General features: G+C 39.0%; 1 protein-coding gene across 4 annotated transcripts in view; it reads right to left on the reverse strand.

Annotated features, from left to right (window-relative positions):
- LOC134546219 (UNC93-like protein) overlaps window positions 1-20,366 on the reverse strand; it is a 530,827-nt gene that overhangs the window by 14,603 nt on the left and 495,858 nt on the right. For all 4 annotated transcript variants that reach the window (XM_063388842.1, XM_063388844.1, XM_063388845.1 and 1 more), the window contains exon 5: window positions 10,138-10,405. In XM_063388842.1, the coding sequence (XP_063244912.1) occupies window positions 10,138-10,405 (268 nt within the window). The remainder of the gene's footprint in view (window positions 1-10,137; window positions 10,406-20,366) is intronic.

A 20,366-nucleotide genomic window follows, 5' to 3' on the forward strand; every position in this document is an offset into this window, starting at 1 on the left:
TGAAAGAAAAAAGGTTTCTGATAATCAAATTGATGACAATTTCTTTTGTTTCCGTGTTATAAATTACCGACAGAAGCCTGGTGTAGAAATTTGTTGTCTTTAAGTTATAGAGTTGGTAACGTCTTGCGACTGTGATTTCATTGCGTTGGTTGCGTGTTGCGTCCCTTGTGGAGTTTATAAACCCAGCGACGTAAAACACTATCAAAATCAAAAATCAATAACAAAGTCTACACCGAGTGCGTTTGGTTATGCTGTGGCTTTTGGGAGTTTGTGGACTCCCTAAATCGTTTTTCGTCTCCAGCCCCACATTGCCTTTCAAGAAAAGAAAAAAACAAATCTGAAATGAAAACATTTCTGTTCGTTAAAATTACCGATTGCTTCTCCCATCGTCATTGTTTGGCTTAAGCGAAGCCTTGTTAAAAAAAATCACGAATTAAAAACAAATGTATATGTACCAGCAGTAGAGTTTTTTAAATATATTTTCCAGCAGCGCCAGCCTGGTCCGGGGAAGGTGACGAGCGTGGACGAGCGTGGACGAGCTGCCGCCAGGTTGACGCGCGCGAAAAACACACTTCGTTCACGGCCTTCCGAGAACAGGCGGGGCACAAAGGACGCGTGGGTACCGTTCGCGCTTTTCTTTTTCCTTCGAGCCGCACCTCCCCCCCCCCCCCCCCCTCGCGGGCTCCAACGACCAACCGAAGGCCGCGTCTCTTGCGGAGGCTCAGAACGAGGAAAAAAAGGCTTATAATTTCAAGACACGTCTGCAACTAATGACGCAAAGCATGCCGAACTAACAATACAGGTTATGTCCGAATCGCCACGAAAATAAGGAAAACGTTTTCTTGCGGGTAAAAGAGGAACGTACATGTTAAATATTAATGAAACCACTACATAATTTTTCTTCAGTAACTACTATTTTTTCACCCATACCCAAACTAAAACAAAATAATAGGGAATCTCGGTGAATAAAATTTATAAATAGGCATTTTGATTGTTACAGGATGATTTCAAAACTCATTAATTACTACGGTAGTTATCACATTTAGGGTAAAATTAAAAAAAAAAAAAAACACTAAAACAAATATTTTTTTTACTTTTATTATTTTTCTTACTAGTCAAAACAAAATTTATTTTTAAAAGTATTATAGTTTACCTTCAGAAGAATATCGTACTTGTTTTCTACGGCATTTTATTCTATATTTTGTTAAATATGTTGGCGCATATGCCGGCCGGGGACTGCAGCGGAAGAGCAGCACGAAGGAGAGGGGGAGCCAGAAGCAAGGACGCAGAGGCACCGACCAGGAAGGCGACGGTCCGTTGAGGGAAACTGGCCTGCATTATTCAACGAGTCGATCTGGCCTGCCTTCCGCTTCCGCTTCCTGCCCCTCCCCCCCTCCCCTCCCCCCCCCCTCCTACTCCAGACACGCGAGCAGTCTCCGCTGGACCGAGGCGCCTCTTGCCAACGTTGGGGTCTCACATGCCGTGTTTATTATTCATTTTCTCGTCACTACTGTTAGTTCAGGGCTATTTATGACGATTTTAACACTATAAATATCTTACAATATTATTGTTCTGCCACAAATATTTCCTAATCCCTAATTCCCATGTATTTTTCGCGAAAAGATTTCGAGAACAATTGGGGGTTAAAACACTACAGCATCGTCTGTATTCGTGACTGTTTGAGCATCTTTCAGGTGTACGTCTACTGTCGACACACGAATCACAGCCGTCCAGTGCGGAAGCCAGCAGGTCCTGACTGGCCCGGCCAAATAGGGCAAAAGGCTACTCTTGTAGCAGGGGCCGCTTGTTACAAGGATACACAATAGCTAGCGCAGTCATCCTTTTTGCAGTCTAATGATGGTTCAGATTTATTTCACGTAAAATACACAGTCCTCACCACGAGGCTTATGGGGACCTTCCTAGATGACGGCAGGCTCATAAAATCTCGAGTACCCACTCGGTGCTCATACGTAGGACTTAAGCCTGTATGTTGGTATCACAGCCGCAGACCTTCCACGCACGAGGACCAAGCCACTAAAAGGGGGTGGATACGCTTTAAGGAGCAGCGAGACAGGTTTTCTAATAGCTCAACCCATTAGCAAACTTTGAAAAAATAAATAACTGTTCAAGCTATCGTATTTTAGTAAAATTTCCGATACCATGTATTTTATTCTATTTAGTTTTAACTTTATAAAACGCTCAAATTGTTATTACTTTTAAATATGAGAAACATACTTATTATTAATTTCTATCACGTGTTGAATATTGACAAAACCAAGAAGACGACAGACATGATGAAAATGACTAGTGTACTAGCTGCAAGCAATCTCATTCAGTGAGAATAATTTTTAGTGAAAATTGCGTTAATTTGATGTTTGGTGTATGTTATACTACAAGGTCAGAATATTAAAATTCCCATCGTCATATAAGCTAAATGAAAAAGTACAAAACCCTATAAATAAATCACCTGGCATTTCCTCATACAGATTTTATAAACGATTTGACTATTTAGTATACACCTACATAGGAAAATAACATTTTAAATGTAAATCTCGAAACGCAGCAAAATGACCTCAAAATGGCGGCGATGACCTCTCCACCGCGAGCGATGCGTCACAGTCCTCACTTAGCGTAACGAATTCTTTGATCCTTTAGCTATCCAGTGGTGAAATTATATTTTCGATGGAGATGATAGATATGTAGCTGCAACACCAAACTGTATCCCCCGATTTTGTTATTCGTTTTTTTGAATTGCCTCCCACTATGGAAGCAATTTTAAAGACGTATTCACGTCAAAAACTAGGTTAGTTTACCTTCAATTTGATGTATGATTTGTTGTAAATAGTGTAAGTTAAACTGTTATAATACACCGTCGAAGCTGGGACATTCTTTTATGGACATGCTGTATTGACCTGACCTAGCACAACCTGATATTTTACTTCGGTAAACTTGGAACTGTTCGATTTGTGGCCGTGGCTTTCGCCCGTGTGAACGGCAGGCTATCCTCGGCTGCGGACAAGGTGGCACGGGCAGGCAACATCGAGCCCTGACGCGACAACCCAATCGCGGCGAATCGGGGCGCACTCAGCTCACAGCCGCAGCCACGGAATAGGGATAAGAGTGGGCGGGAACCAATCTCTCGGTATTTGTTGCTCCCCCGAGCGAGGCTATAAATACCGGGAATGCTGCAGGACCGGTGGAGCGGTCGCCGCTCTGGTACAGTCTTTCCCAAAGGCGTGTGCACTACGCACTGAGTACACACACCTTTTACTATTCCGCGTGGAAACTCCAACATTACATTCTGACACACTGCTCCGTTGTCCTACAATCCGTCACTATAATTGGTGATATTTATGATATCAAGCTGAATTTTAATTTACCCTAAATCGTCCTGTAAAAAGTACGCAAATTTTGTCATCAAATAAACTAAACATTATAAGTGTGCTGTAATATATTACGCAAGTTATCATGATTGCGAATACTTGTGTGACCTTTTACTGCACTTTCTAAACATATTATGGAAAAAAATTGTGAATTAACGTTAAACGCGAATGCAGAAATATCATTATAACTGAAGTCATTACAAGAAAATAATAATAATAAAACAACATCGTAAGAATTCCGAAGTAGGCGCTCGCCAATGTTTCTGACCTCCAAGGAATTTATTTTTTACGTCATCAGATCGGCAATAAATTCGGGATAAGCGCGTAACATTACGTAATATTTGTTTACGTTCGTATCTTACAATCACTGAGAGATACTTCAAAGCAATTTACTCTAGGTCCACCGACCTTTATATATTCTCTTTGGTAAACAACCCCGGGCAGTCGGCTGGTTAGGAAGGCCCACGTTGCGTGTCCGCTAGGAAAGTTGTTTACTTGTCATCGTCCCGGGCAGGTTCATTAATCCCGGCGAGAGCTCCGGCGACGACAGATGTGGCAACGTCGGATCCGGCTGGTTCCAGGCCAACGGCCCGCGGCGCGCTGCGCACGTCTGCTCCGACTCGACGGTTCTCCAGTGCAAATAACATTGGCCACTAGTGCAGCCATTGCTAGGGACGTGTACTTTTTTTTTTCCACGACCAATCAGCGCAAATCAGACCGCAATGAAGAATGCCCGTGCCAAAATTGGCGGTCGTCTGCCGGAGAAGACATTGCCATATTTGACCAGGCCAATCAGGACGAGTCTTGCTTCCGCAATAAAAATTACTGCGACTCGTGTGCTGACAGTGGACGTGTACCCGAAACTCGACCAATCACGCGACACAGACGATGCTACAATGTTTGAACACACAACTAGTCTCGACATTTTTCGCAGAAAATACATGCCCCTAGCCATTACAGTAGTCAGAAACGATAACTCAGGAAAAAGGCAATAAACCTTTGGCGTTTAAAGAAAGAAGCAACAAAGTTTACTTATGTCCAAGCGCATAAATTCATGTGATAAACTTATCTTTAATGAAAGTTGTATGGAAATACTAAAGTTAATTAATTACATCCTTTTTTTTCTACAGTAACCTCTAATTTCCCTTATACGACTTTTGATTGCTTTCATGCCATTTTTGCATCTCACCCAGTCATGGGCGTATACAGCCCCAAACGGAAAATAAAAGGGGCTAATTTTTCGGAAGAGAAATATTATGAAAAATTTTTCAGGCTGCAGTTAGTAGAACTTCTCAAAGCTGAGGCAGTGTCTCAATTTCGTAATTAGTTTCTTTCGAAATGTTGAAATACCAGCAACAAACATGTTAGTAAATTTTCTAGAAATTTGTTGTTTTTATTTCTCTCTCCCCCCCCCCCCCCCACCCCCCTCAAACCCAGCTCTTTAGGATCATAATATGTAAACACCGATGTCGTATGGAAGAAAGCATCAATGAGAGACGAATTAATGACTAAATTAGAGCTCAGAGTTTCAACACTGAACTCATTTGAAAGGCTGAGAGGTGATGAGTTGGGAATGGAACACTGGAGGCATGACTGGGTGGGGGAAACGGGAGCACACCGAGGAACACACACACTATCTCAACGTCCACCATGTTTTATTCTCGTGAAAAATCCTAATTTTACCCACCAGAAATATGACTTTGGATCGCTCTGGTGAAAGGCGTGTTTTTATCACGCTTTTATTAGCTTCACCAGTATGTATGTATGAATGGACTATGTAATAAAATCTATCCATTCCATTTTTACCCACTTTGCGACCTCCGAATGTGTTGAAATTTTGCATAGATATAAATTACCTTTGACAATACAATATTTTGATAACTTAAGACTTTACTGTTAAGCGGGAGTGGAGGTCAAAAGGGTTAAAAAAAATCACTAATTTTGAGCTATGGGTAATAACCAGGCTTCTTGTGTATCCATGAGGTCGGGGTATGGTGGGTATTTGCCCCGGGGTCGACTGTTACCCTGGGGGGATGGTGGAGTGAAAAGGGGGGGGGGGGGAATTATAGTCCAAAAATTTCGAAAAGTTTAAAACTCAATCGTTTTCGAATTGGAGCGTTTCCGATCAAAAATATCAGGTTATGGTGGGAAATGTGCCCGGGGTTCGTTAATGGCAGTAAGGGTTCTATATCTGAAATTATCTGGCCACTCTTCCGGCGTGATCAAGTGTATGATACGGACATTCCATCAGTCCGTGTTGATTTCAGCACAGATGGTGGACATATAATTAAACCAATAGCCATTCAGTTTCCAGAGAAATACAGCTATGGTACTACTGAAAGGCAAATTTTGCCATTAATACTGAGTTGGGCATCTACCGTGCTTATAATGCAAGGCTATACTGTAGTTATAAGTCGCGTAAAGTAACTGGATGGTCTCCAGGTAGAACTTGATTGCTCTAAGATAACAATAAAAAGTGCCATTAATGTTGACGCATTAGATGAAATGACTAGATTACGTAAACATTAATGACTGATATTAAGTTCATTGTAACAAATAAACAATTCAATCACTCATATACAGTATTATTTATTTATTTCAATTACTCATATTAAATTATTTTATTTTGAAACTAAAGAATAAAATCAACTTATAGTTTGAAAAACAAAAAAAAAACACAAAAAAAGCTTTTATCTTTGAATGAACTGAAAATTAAAAAAAAAAAAGTGAGTTTACTGTCCAACATCCGAATAATGCACCATAACTCTGTATAACTAAGAGTGTGGGGTGCTCTCTTCTTTTATTTTCGTAATGACTATATCCTTAAATTAGTGATAGAAAATTTAAGACAAACGATATCATGCACCCTCTGGGCGTACATTTGGGTGAAGGGGGGCAGGGGGCCCGATCCCCCTTGTAACTAAAAAATCCCTCACTAAGGGGGGCCTGCGTGCACTTGCAAAAGCGTGACCGTGAAACATGTTTATGTCAAAACTATGTATTATGGAAAACTGTCTGTATATTTTAAAGTTTTCTTTTTATCGCATGCATGTAGGCCAAAATACGGGCAGTGTACAGCATACGGTTAACCGCATCCAGATATGGCGTTTCGGCTAAACCCACGTGCAAAATTCTCCCCCCCCCCCCCCTCCCGGGGCCGTAAATTTCCGCGGGCCCCACTTGCGAATCCTACAGATTTGCGCCCATGAAGCACCCCATTACTAATTTTGAGATCATTATGTTCATATACTCATTTCCGTAATTAATATATCCTAAATTAGTGACAGAAAATCTACTACAAATCATATTGTTATTACTAGTAGGAAATTTAAAGACAAATTATATCAAGCACCCCACGTTTTAGTTATACGGAGTTGTAGTGCATTATTTGGCTGTTGGACCAAAAACTTAAATTTAACTTTTATTTTTATTTTATTCAACGATAAACGTTTTTTTAAAGTTTTTTTAAACAATAAATTTATTTCTCCCATCAATGAGTGGCTAAGAGATTTTTTCATCACTAACAAACTAACTATTCCAATTTATTTAATTGTTATTGACAGTTACCTTTGACAGTTCCGTTGACTTCGACACATGTGCTAACCAATGTAGACGATACAAACTCATAGCCATGCCTTACGCGGGACTCGAACCCCGCACCCCTCGCGAAGAAAGACGAAGTACTTCTAACGTCAAGAAGGTCGGCTCTCTCAAACACCGAAGACCCCTTGAGCAATAAGATAAAGAAGTGTTGACTGTACCGAGAAAAAATATTATTTCCCCTTGAGAATTACAAAATGCAAAATATAGCTTTTTTAAAAATTACCTGTTTTAGTTGTTTATCTTACCCGTTATTATATAAAAAAAAACATTGATAGAGTCTTTCAGTACCTACTCGCCAGTGATGTGTAAACATCTAACCTCAGTAACGAAGAAATTCATGTTCCTCATGTTACAAATAAACTTCAAATAATCAACTCGGACACGTAATTTAACGCACAATTCTTTAAAATAATGCCGAGCATGATAACTATACGGAAATAGAGATTTCAACTATATTTCTTGACGCGAATCAAACTTAGTTTCCGCACCCGCCGCTAGAATTCGTTGGAGTATCTACGTCGACTATCGAATCATTCGATTCGCAGAGCGAAAGGTGAAACTAAATAATTAAACTTTTCCGATTAAAGCGAAAAAAAATAATAAAACCCCTGGTTTGGACCTGATTTTCGACAAAGGAATTCTATTAAAATGATGCCCATCTTGTTAACGTTAATTAATAAGTTAATACTATAAAGTTTTCCTTTGTCTTTGTGAACTCAGTTCACACCATCCGCCACAGATGGCAGCGCCGTAGTTACACAGTTCCGTTCCATGCGACATTTGTTCCATTCACGAAATTACTCCTACCAAATGCCGTATACCGAGAGCTAAGATGTTTACAAAAAAAAGTGATGGCAAATGCAATGCCTTCGTTACGGTAACATTTCATGAAAAACAGCTTTCGCTCTCGTGGTGGTTACGCTGGTGCTTTTAAGCAATTAGTCCACAACTACTGGGTACACGCAATAGCTGAAAGTACAGCGAGGTAATTATCATGTACTGCGATGTAATTACCATTCATATGTTGCCATCTTCTCACGAATAACTTTAAATTCTGACCCAAGACTAATAAAACATACTAGTGTTTAACCTCCACACACCAAAAACAATTGTTAACACTGCACTTTAGACGCTAGCTTTTCTCACTAATTTCACTTATCAAAAGATTTTACCACAATAAATTTTATTTGGAAATTAAAGTGTTCACTTGCCTACGAAGAAATATTTCTTACGAGACCATAGCTGCGTAAAGAAAGGTTAAAGACTACTATAGGTTCTATTATAGTTAGTTGGTATATTGGGTCATGCATGGAGCCGGGATAGAACCATATACTATTTTATAGCAACATTAGTGTAGGCATTATAGAATGAAATAAACAGACGGATCAATTTATACTGCATTCTGAAACACAAATGTTAAGCTAATAAGTATTGATACCTAGAATTCATATAAATGTATTGGTTTGACTTCGTGCATCGATAAATTTACAGTTTTAACTGTACCGTGTGTACAGCCGCACGATAACATTTTTATCAGTGTCCTAGAGAAATGGTTAGGAACAGGAAAATTTTTTTTCTGGTTTGTACAAGTGAGTTACGATTGGTTATCGGTAGGCAATCAGGAATAACTACAAAGTCACCTTTCTTGTCTAACATCCATTTCTCACCAAGCCTTGCGAATAAAATTCAATTGAATCATGGCCCCATAGTTTGGTATTGTTATTTTTCAATATAATTGTTAAGTTGTAATCATTAATTTTTTTACAACCAAGATATAGAATTTAAGAAAATGGGGACTAATATGTCACTGTAAACTAATATCAGGGAAGCTGGGAGATCCTAGAATACAATTACTGTATCTGTACAAATTACACACATTTGTTGAGGTATTTTATTCACAGAAATTTGGTCATCATTCCATATCAATTAGTCGTGTGGATTAATTCTATATCCTACAATGTCCCAGTATGTCCCACCATGCCCTAGCATGTCTTAACAGCTATCACAATTTCCCACCATGTACTCTTATATCCGTCCATACCCCACCACCATGTCCTACAATAGCCTATCATGTTCCATTTACCAACATGATCTAAAATGTCCCAACATGTCCCACATGTTCTACTATGCCCAACCATGTCCTACCATGACCCACCATGTTACAGAGGGATAATTTAATACAATCATTCACTCCAAATCACAGAAATTTAACTCGGGGTAAATGAACTTGGGGAATCTCTTTGTCCCTTCGTCATAAGGGTGTAACTTCTCGAAACTGCTGACGCGTCAGGCATGCTGTACAACACGGCCGTGTCAAAAAGAACAGGACGTCTGCTTTCACCGACGGCTCCGTTACTGAGCCGCCGACTAGAGTTTCTCAGGTGAAGGATGGTAACGAGGCCTGCATACAGTTAGTTACGCCCGGACACGAGCGTCTTCAGCGGCCGACAAAGCAGCGCTTGCAATGTGTGATGTGAAATGGGAATAATGAACGTTATAGTTCACCTAAATTATATTCAAAGTAATATTTTTTTTTAATACTACATTCCTCTTATAGCATGCACATATAGACTTCACAGTGATTTTAAACACGATTGTTTACACTGTCTACATGCGAATTATTATTCACTTACCACTGTGTATTGCTGAGAGAGGGAACCGGGGGGGGGGGGGGGGAAGTAAAACTTTTTTTCTTTATTAAGAAGCACAATAAAACAAAATAGATAATGCTTGAATGAAACAGCAAATAAAATATAAAATTATGGGTCAATGTTCGTAAGAAATATTCAGCATTATTTCGGGGAAAAAAAAAACAAAAAAAAACGTTATTTTACACGTGGAAAAATTCCCATCGCCATGTTTTGATACAAAAGGTTTTTTTTATTATAAATTTTCCTTTTATTAACAACATGTTTAATTTAAATAATTTCTGTACATATATGAATTAGTTTTAGGCAAAGAAGCACTGAATGCTGGGATGTCGCATTATACACACAAAACCTGTAAAGTGCAAAATGTGTGAATAAAAACTTTTGAATTTGATGTTTTGTAGAGAGTTGAACATGTTTCTTGTAGTATTAAAGACTGTCATCTCGGCAACTGACTGGTTTCGGGGGGAAGGTGCGGGAGCGAGCGGGAGCGAGGCACTCACCGTTGACCTGCGTCTGCCAGACGGCGTCGCCGACGCCCCACAGGCCGCTGATGGCGAAGAAGATGAGCGGCGAGGCGGGGTGCGGCCGCCAGTGCAGCAGCACCACCACGAGCGCCGCGTGCACGCCCACGCCCAGCAGCATCAGCGGCAGCCGCCCCACGAACTTCATGATGGAGCCGAACAGCAGCGAGCACATGGCGTTCACCACGCCGAAGCAGATCATCACGTAGCCCACGTTGTGGATGCCGAGCGCGCACGACACGTACGCCTGCGGACAACGACATTGACACCTCGTTGAACGTGTCCTCGCTTATTCAAAACGTATATTCTGTACCTCAACATAAAATTGTACGGGTTCGAGTACTTATGTACGCGCGTTTGACGTTATACGTACTTGACGTAATAAAAACTAACTTTAATTTTGCATGAAAATATTTAATAAAAATACTGGACTGATATTATAAGTACGGTTCGTAAAATATACTCTATCAAATTAAATCAATTAAATAAATACCTTCTCAGTATTCAATATTAATATAAACACGTATATAAACACATTATTTAATTTCGAAAAATAATAGAGAAATATTAATAATTCTAAATTATTAATTTTAATTATTTATTTTATAATGATGTAATGATTTATAATATAAATAAATTATAGGTACGGGAAGATAACCTCACTATATAAATAAAATTGAAAACGTTTATATAATACAATTTATAGCACTAATATTTACATAAATATTTTTTTTAATTATACGGAAAATTATTCAATATCAATCACTTAAGTATAAGATTTAAAAGCACGCACATAATTTTTATTTGTATGTAGTTTTTTTTCACTCGCATTTTTTCATAACGTGCCTAAAGAAGTATGACTTCTAAAAGATACAGAATTTCCAAAATGAGAAACACTTTAAAGTTGCCCTAATACAGATTTTACTAACCCGTCCAATAAAGCGAGCAAGGCCGAACCTGGAAGTAAACAGCCCTGAGCATTTTCTTGGAGGCGCTCGTCTGGTTTGACGACTCTTAACTATTAGGTATGCTGTAGCTTCACGTGTATTACACGGCAAATTTGAATGACGTTCATGATATTCCGCTCCTCGGGCATTACACCAATTCTATATAGTTAGCCTGTATGTGATTGCAAGCCATGTGTTCATGTTGTGATACAAATCCTTGTGGGTTTATGCAGGTGAGTCTGCAAAATGGTGAAGGGGGGGAGGACGAGACCTTGCCTGCAACCCTGGCGGTAATTGGAGGGTTCGTCGCCCAACCCGACGTTCAAGTCTCTCGTTACACGTCGCGGACCGAAGAGCAAGACGCCATGCCCTGCCGGCGACCTTCCTCGCTAGCCTCTGCGGAAGTTGCAGTCAGAGTTGTGCAGTCCGGCACCGATCGAGCCCCAGATGTATTACTGTTTACTAGCGAGTTACATGTCACGATTGCAAAATATGACAACTGTGTACATACGTTGTACAGCCATAGATCAGCTTGTAACAACGTGTTTTTAACTCTTTGTCACACTTTGTCAATTCCTAAGATATAACTAATTTTAATTTTTTTTATTGTAACTAAACCACCTGTTTTTGTAATGTTGTGGTAATAATCTTAACACTATAATTATAATACTAATAAATAAATATTATATAAAATTAATAAAAGTATTTATTTTATAACCATAAAGAATGACGTCCACTAAAATGTGAGAACGCCTTAACCAAAACATTCAAGGTTTCATAAACTCAATGTATCATAGGTATATAAATTGTCCACTTCAGTGGACGAAAAGTCTGAAAGGGTTGACACCACTGCACTGTAGGTATATTAATTTTTTATTTACTTCTTAAAACAATATTGCTGTTCGATAATCCGGAAAATAGCTTATTCCGCATGGCCTTGGTCCCAAACGTGTCGAATTAAAGAGCTTTTACTACCGGCAGAAACTAAACAAGATTCAGACAGATTCATGACTTCTGCGCATAAGCCAATCAATATTATTCCCGTGTCACTAACATAACGTACGTACAGTTTAAATTACACGGTGTAATACACCGTGTTATTTACACAGTTGGAGACCAAGTTATTGGCTACATCAATTACTAGGGTCATGTACGTTTCGCGAAAAGCTTTCCAGACCAGCTGTGTTAAAAAAAAAAAGTTTGTAACATTGTCTGCGTTTCGTGGTTGACTGGATTTATTTGAGGTACATGTCAACTGTCAGCATACCATCCAGTGCGGAACCAAACACGACCTAATTGGCCCGGTCAAAAAGAGCAATGGCATCTCTTGCAGACAGCTGCCAATCACAAGGGAACAATCGCTAGCGCAGTCTAATGAGCGATCAGATTATTTTGCGAAAAATACATGCCTTTTATAAATTGCATTCGGACGTGCCTTAAATAAGTTCGTTTTATGAACAGGAGGATGGCAGATGTTTATTTCAGGGGTGTGGTCTTCCGCATATTCACACTACACCTTTAACGCTTCGATGTGTCACCATCTCGCTAGTATCATTAACATATGATTTGTCAATATAACTGTTAAAATAAGCTGATGTAACCAAAGAAATGCCTATGTATACAAATTGTACCCTTAAACACGCATTTCAGTTAAATTCAATAAGTTTAATCCTTGTTTTGGACATATATCAAACACTCGCTGTGCTCAGCCGGCTTTTGCAGTCGTGACCTCAGGCAAAGTCCAATTTAATTAACCTGCAACATTTTTCGCATGGATTTGAAATTTTTTATAACCTAAGCAATGTTTTAAACGCGTACGCCACAACGTTAAGGAGCTCGCCTGGTCAGTGGTGTATATGTGTTAGTGAGGCGGGGTGATGATAAGTGCGACGCTCGCTGGTTCTTCAAGCGAGCTATCGCTTTTACGCGCAAGTCTCTGATCTTCTCGTCGTGCATAGGGAAACTATGAGATATGCGTGGTGACCATAACATGATATGGCGGATCAATAACGATAAAGGTGTCGTGCAAGTCCCTTGAGTTGTTTCAAGAACTTGTACCAGGAGTTTAATGCCTACAAACTATTCTGAAAACACACGTGTTAGCTATTTTCACACTTCTAAAAATACAGTTTAAAAACTAAATTCGGAAACACAACTAATCATCCGCCATCAGCGTTTCCTTAAAAGCTTTTCATATACAGTCTTCACTCGGATATATTGAGCAATTTTTTTTTTTAAATCGCGCGTTAATTTTTTTAATTTCTGCACATCGTGAGTGTACCCAGGTAGGCGGGGACCTCAAGGAATACGAGCTTGTACGTGCGCAGGTTGCCTGCGCGGTCTATTCCACCACCAGTCTACGAAGTCAACAAGCGTTCCAGACATTCTGGGACGATGAGTCTCTCGCCCGGTTCACACAGTCCTCGGTTACCTTGTGGACGAGGGTCCCCGGTGGACGTCATCGCCGACGCGTCGCGCCGAAGCCTGCACTCAACTTAACTAGTTATAGTCTATAGATCTAAGATAGGGAAGTTGTTCATGGCAACAGTAGCTGCCGTAGCTGGTCAATCGCTAACAAAGCACATGATGCATGTTACCCTTTCTGCATGGCTGAAACCCAGCATGATTAGCCTGAGACGCACTTAGAGTATTCCCTAGGCCAGACCCCTCCAAAAAAATACACTTTTAATTAGGTTTTAATTAGGTTAGGAAAAAAAATAGCGGCAAGGCCCGTCGCCTACAGTCTCTACGCGCCAGGCACAGAACTGACGTGCAGTCCTATCGTCGGTAGCGCGTCTCTATGGGACTTTCAGCGGTCGCACTATCATTTTATGAGGGAATATTAAAGATAAAGGTTCCCTGCACGTCCCTATAACACAATAGTGTGTTGAGATTTTCATACCTAAAAATGTCCGCGAAAACAACAGTTTTAACTTTTTTCTTCACTGTCCAGAAAATACATTATAAAGAAGAAACAATGGAATGAATCATGCAATGGCTCTTAAATGCTATTCGCAATTAGACACTTTTAATAAATCTCGAGCGGTTTGTAAATGGTGCGTTAACAACTGGAACTCTGGGCGCAGTTTGGCGACCTAGCCAACGTCAGCTGTATTTTTTCCTTCAATTCCTCATGACTTAAAAAAAAAAGTCAAGTAGCACTACAAAATAAGTAAATTGGAACCGTCACAGCTGTGGATGTCCTGGTTACGTCTTGTCATGACTGTTCTACTCTATTTGATAACATCGTAGCGGGGACAAATAGTTTTAACACATTTACACTATGTTTTGCAGGAAAAGAATATAACAAATTTTAGCTTGTGAGTGAATTCTTATTAGTGTACTTTATATTTATCAACCATACAACGCAGCACGGATCTTTAAGTTGTCAAATAGAAATATAAAATGTAGTAAATAAACGTGAAATAGATATCTGGGCAAGTCAAAAGTTCTGCACATCAAAATGTTGTAATTAAAGGTCGAGGTTCACGCAAATAAACCAGTTATGGGAGGCTTTAATGAACGGTGAAAAACTCAAAAACCACGGAGTAATTCCTTTCCATATATGAAGGTATAAAAGAAACTAGTGGTTATTTATGTAATGCTTTTTTCTCAAGCTGAAGCAAAGTAATTTGTCCCAAAAATTTTCATAATGGCAAGACATGACGCCTCTGCTTGCGTTAACACGAAACGACGCAAAGAATAGACGATTCCATTAACGCAAGATGCGTTTATGCAAACTAATGTAACTTGTTGGCCATAAACACGCAGTGTTTATCACCCAAACAACGCCGTAGGTTTTGGTCGTTCCCATCAGCGTACCAAAGAAAACCTATCTTCCTGGGAAAACCGGTTTCGACCCCCCTCCCCCTTTTCAATTAATGTTGCTTCACATTGCAAGCACCCATGCAATGAATACTATGCCTACCCATTTTTCTTACTAATGTCGCAACAGAACAAAAAAAACATGTTTCATGATGAAAATTATTAAAAAAAATTTACAAAGCCAAATCTTGAAGAAAAAAAGTTTATTCTTTCCAAAAATCTTGTCTTAAAATTTTTATTATTCAACCAATTTCATGTTCACATAAATGTGGTTCTAATACGTTGCATTATTACATGATTGATCGAAAACAATTCACGTAACAAAGAACAATATCGAATAAATATCTTTGAAAGTATTGTTATTATGTTCTTAAGTGATTATTCTTATTGAAAAACAACATGAAAAATAGCCTACACTTTTATACGAATTATGTAGACCACTTTCAGATCCTTCATGTATTTTTGATTTTCCTAATGTATATTGCATAATTATAAACATTATCATGACAAAATAATGAGAAAAAAAACACACACACAATGGTACCAGTGCAATACAACAATATACATTTTAATGCATAATTTTAGACATACGCCATTACAGTTTTGCACTGTCATGGAAAAATCCCGAAAATCAAAAATAAATAAATACATATATAAAGATAAAATAAATCACAAAAAAAACAAGACTGAATCAGCCCATGTCGGACAAACGGAACCAACGATGAAACTAAACAAGTATTATGGAAAACACAACGACGACAGCACGGACAATAATGTTCAACATATAAATATCATACAGCACAATAATTCCGTTGAAGAAACTTAATCATGTAACAATATTCAAGGACATCGCGTATTATTTCTAGAAAGATTAATTTCAGCATGAGTGATCTCGAGAAATCAGAATAGTTATACCGGGACTATAAACTAGTTTTCAAAATTTTTTTTTGGAAGTCACATTTGTGTAAGAATATCATGACAGCGGAAACACTTTTTGCTCTATGGAAATTTCCGATAAGTTGTTGCCAGAAGTACACGGCCGCTCATGTGTCGTTCTGTAAGCATCAAGCATCAAGTTTTGTTTAAAAAAAAAAAAAAACACTATGGCCGCAGGCAACAAGTGTTTACGCCACTGTTTTTGCGCTTGCACGATAGTCGCCATTAACGAGTCGATTTCCTCTTCCGCGTCTACAGTCCCGTAAGATTTTTCACCATCGCGGTGACGATACGACGGATAGGATATACTAAGGCCGGTATTCCATTATACAAAAAAAAAGTTTAGGTGTTTAATATGTTACATCTGTACCCTAACCGTATTCCTAGTGCACGATAGGATATGGTCAGTCCCTTATTTTTAGGGAACTGATTTTGGTGTCCTATCTATTGCTGCGCATGAGCAAATATCACTTTTTCGTTGATTTCGTCCAGATGGCGGACCCGAGTCTGGCGCCATTAACTCGTATATATTTAATTTCGTGAATATCGGGGGGCGTACCAAACGTACTGGTGTGCCAAATGAAACTTTATGGTAGCGAAACTATCCTGAAATACAATATGCACACTTTAATGGTCATAACAAGAAAAAAATCTCAATTTAAGAAGTACTTGGAAAATTTGAGAAAATTAGAAAAAAACATTTAATTCGTGCGACGGTGCTGCAACGTATATGATTTTTGCCGTAACAATTGAATCGATGGTTGCGAAACATCCGATAGAATACGCTGACACCAGTTTCTAGCCTCGCGCAGGGCAACGTTTATTAAAACGGTTGCCGATTCGTTTACTTACTGGGATTCGGTTCGGACACGTTCTGTAAAACGGCCCGCGAGTTATGTTACGGCTGTATCCCAACAAGGCAGTGCTTATTAGCTACCTAATCTGAACTTCTCAAAAGAGAATGTCCGCACGCAGGATGGAGTGACACGGTTTCAGTGCGTCTGTGAGCTGCGAAGGTCTGTGCTCGCGACACAGATTCCATCTGCTCGCAGAAAAAAAAAAGTTCCATCAGAAGGCCGAGATGAAGGTGATACTTAGTCAATTAAATTTTATAACTCAGGTTTCTGAAAACTGAAAAAGGTTAATTATCAATTAGTGTTAAACTTTACATTTGCATTATTTTAATTTACTATTAACTTTAATTTTTATAATTGTTTTATATATTTTGTTTTTTAAAATGTTAATGTATATAAAATTAAAACATATCTTACCCTACCTAACAATAAAGCTAGCTTTCTTCAGTTCCAGAAGGCCTTGACGCCTTACACCCTGCAGTATCTATTGACATATTGATGATTTGTAATCATATTCTGAACTTAGTAAAGATTCAATTGTAGTTATCGCGCACGTCATAGATGCGCAGTGGCGATAATATTGCCGCCTCAACATTCGCTCTCAATTTTTTGCTAACCTAACTAAAACTAAGTGTCTTTGTTTGGGTGGACTCTGCGTCCGAGGACGAAACCTATACGCCTAATCAGGCTGGGTTTCCACCATGCAGAAAGGGTAGCATGCATGCATCATGTGCTTTGCTTGGGAATTGGCCATCCCTGGCACCAATTGATGCAATGACTAACTCCTATCTTAAACTCTAGGCTATATAAAGTCGGGCCCCGGTAAAACCCTGGGCTTATTCATGCGGGGTTGAAAATTGCAAGCATTGAGCAGGCAGGTTCAGTACAGGACAAGGATGGTCTGGAAGAAGAGTTGGTCGGGGCAGAAAGTTACAACCATGCTGGGACCTTGCGGTCTGAACCTGTGCGCGTCTTGGATTGGTAACCCTGGCGGTGAGCGACTTCGTTCGTCGCCCTGCGGCTGCCAGTCAGCACGTGCATGTACTTGAAACCACGGATAGGCTTTCGCTTTCCCTGCGCGCAGTTGCTGCTTCCCGGGTCGCCCTACGTCACCTGGCGGGCTCAACTTGGCCTGGCCTCGAGAGCCCGCCACACTCGCGCAGTTGGGTACACGTCGTTTGTCCTAAAATCGTTTGTCCTAAAGCGTTTATCCTAATTTCGTTTGTCCTAAAAATTAGGACAAACGACTTTAGGACAAACGACGTTAGGACAAACGACTTTAGGACAAACGACTTTAGGACAAACGAATTTTAGGACAAACGACGGAACAGCTTCAAAATATTTTTACTCTGAGTTTTAGGACAAACGACTTTAGGACAAACGACATTAGGACAAACGACATTAGGACAAACGACTTTAGGACAAACGACTTTTAGGACAAACTACGGTTCCAGTATCGATAAATCCTTACTCTGAGTTTTAGGACAAACGACTTTAGGACAAACGACATTAGGACAAACGACTTTAGGACAAACGACATTAGGATAAACGACTTTAGGACAAACGACATTAGGACAAACGACTTTAGGACAAACGACATTAGGACAAACGACTTTAGGACAAACGACTTTAGGACAAACGACTTTTAGGACAAATGATTTTAGGACAAACGACATTATGAAAAACCAAGTTAGGACAAATGACTTTAGGACAAAAAACTTTGAGTCAAACTATTTTATTTAAAAACCACAGAGCATGTGAGAACTTACAGTAAAAGAAAACGTTTGAAAAAATAATGTCATATACTGGGGAAATACTTTACATTCTATGTAAAAAAAATTCAGCGTTTAAGATCGTTACAATTTTTAGACATCTAGGAATAAACGACTACGGTTTCGACCTTAATCTGTTTTTTTTTTGCCATCTTGGATCCGCCATATTTAAATAGAACGCCCCACTCATGATGAAATTGTCGTCATGACCGCCATATTGAATTTTTCTGTTCCACTGGAGGCCGGCATCTTGGATGCCGTCGACTTTGTTTCTGTTTTTTGTTCCTAGATAGCGCCAGCAACGCTCTTGATGTTTTTTGTTCTTCTGGAGGCCGCCATCTTGGATACCGTTGACTTTGTTTCTGCTGTTTGTTCCTAGAGAGTACCAGCCTAGCTCTTTATTTTATTTATTTTTGTTCTTCTGGAGGTCACCATCTTGGATACCAAGGACTTTGTTTCTGCTGTTTGTTCATAGAGAGCGCCAGCGTCGCTCTGATTCATCACATAAGGTCGATGTTCCATTACCTACCATAGCTATTATGGTCCTTATCGACATATTAAATTTAAATTTTTTAACAAAATACATTGGAAGTGCTGTGATTCGAACCATAGCAGCTCTGATCTCTAGATTGGAAAACTTACGCCTTTAACCGCACGGCCATCGAGACATTTACCAAACTGAGAATAAAATAAGGTATATATAAAAATAACATGCATATTCGGACTTGTAATTTTTTTGATTTGAAGTAATAATAGCACCACCTGTTCGAGACAGAACCACCATCATATATTAAGACGTAACTGTAACAATTATCGTTACGGTCCCAATCTTGAATATGCGTAATTGTTTTGTTAGAAAATCGGGAAAAAAATTTAAAAGTCATTAAAAAATTAATCAATCAAATGAAATAATAAAAATCTTAAAAAACACCGTTGCACTTTTCATTACGGTCGCTATCTTGAAAATACATAATTTTAATGCTAGAGATTTCAAAAAAAAAATTACTTATTAGAATACTGATTAATTAGTTCGATTCCTGTCCTTGATTCAAACCTATTAGAGCACAAATTAAAAAAAAAATCATTCCTCCACAGAAACCACCTACAGATTGATATCCGCCACCAATAGCAAGGTGGTCGTCAGCTAGTATGACGACATGTCCGCCATCTTGTCTTCATCCGCTGGAGAAAACCATCTTGTTTTCGTCTGCTAGAGTGTGCTGATTCCATGTTAGTATAATATTCTGTTCACCATAACTTTGTCCTCAACTGTTGGCATTGAACATTGACCTTGACCTTGAAATTTGATTTTGACATTGAAATTTGACCTTGAACCTTGAAATTAGATTTTACCTTAACGACCATCATGGATCCGCCATTTTGCGTTTAGTACATGCTACCAGGAGCTACCACCTGCTAGAGGTCATTGCCACTATCTTGTTTTCGTCTGCTGGAGGACACCATCTTGTGCGTGTACTCGTCTTATAGAGTACATTACCATCATACTTGTCTAAGTCTTACCCGCTAGAGTGCAGTAATAATTTATTATTACTGAAGTGCCTGCCATCTTTAAATTTGGGCGCCATCTTGGAATCGTGTAATTATTTAGCTAGAAATTCTGGATAAAATTACAAAATTCAACAAAAAATTCACTCATTAAAGTAATGATTGATTATATCAATTCCTGTTCTTGGTTCGATCCTTGGAGGATGCAAAAAAATAATTTTATGGAAAAAAAATTATTATAATAAATTATTATCAAAGTCCTAAAAGAGACTTAAAATCATCTATTACCATTATCCTTTAAACCATTACGACTGCCATTTTAGATATTTGTATTTATTGACTTATTAGTTCGGGAAAAATTCCAAAAT

The sequence above is a fragment of the Bacillus rossius genome, chromosome 1 (assembly GCF_032445375.1).
Source record: "Bacillus rossius redtenbacheri isolate Brsri chromosome 1, Brsri_v3, whole genome shotgun sequence".
NCBI lineage: Eukaryota > Metazoa > Arthropoda > Insecta > Phasmatodea > Bacillidae > Bacillus > Bacillus rossius.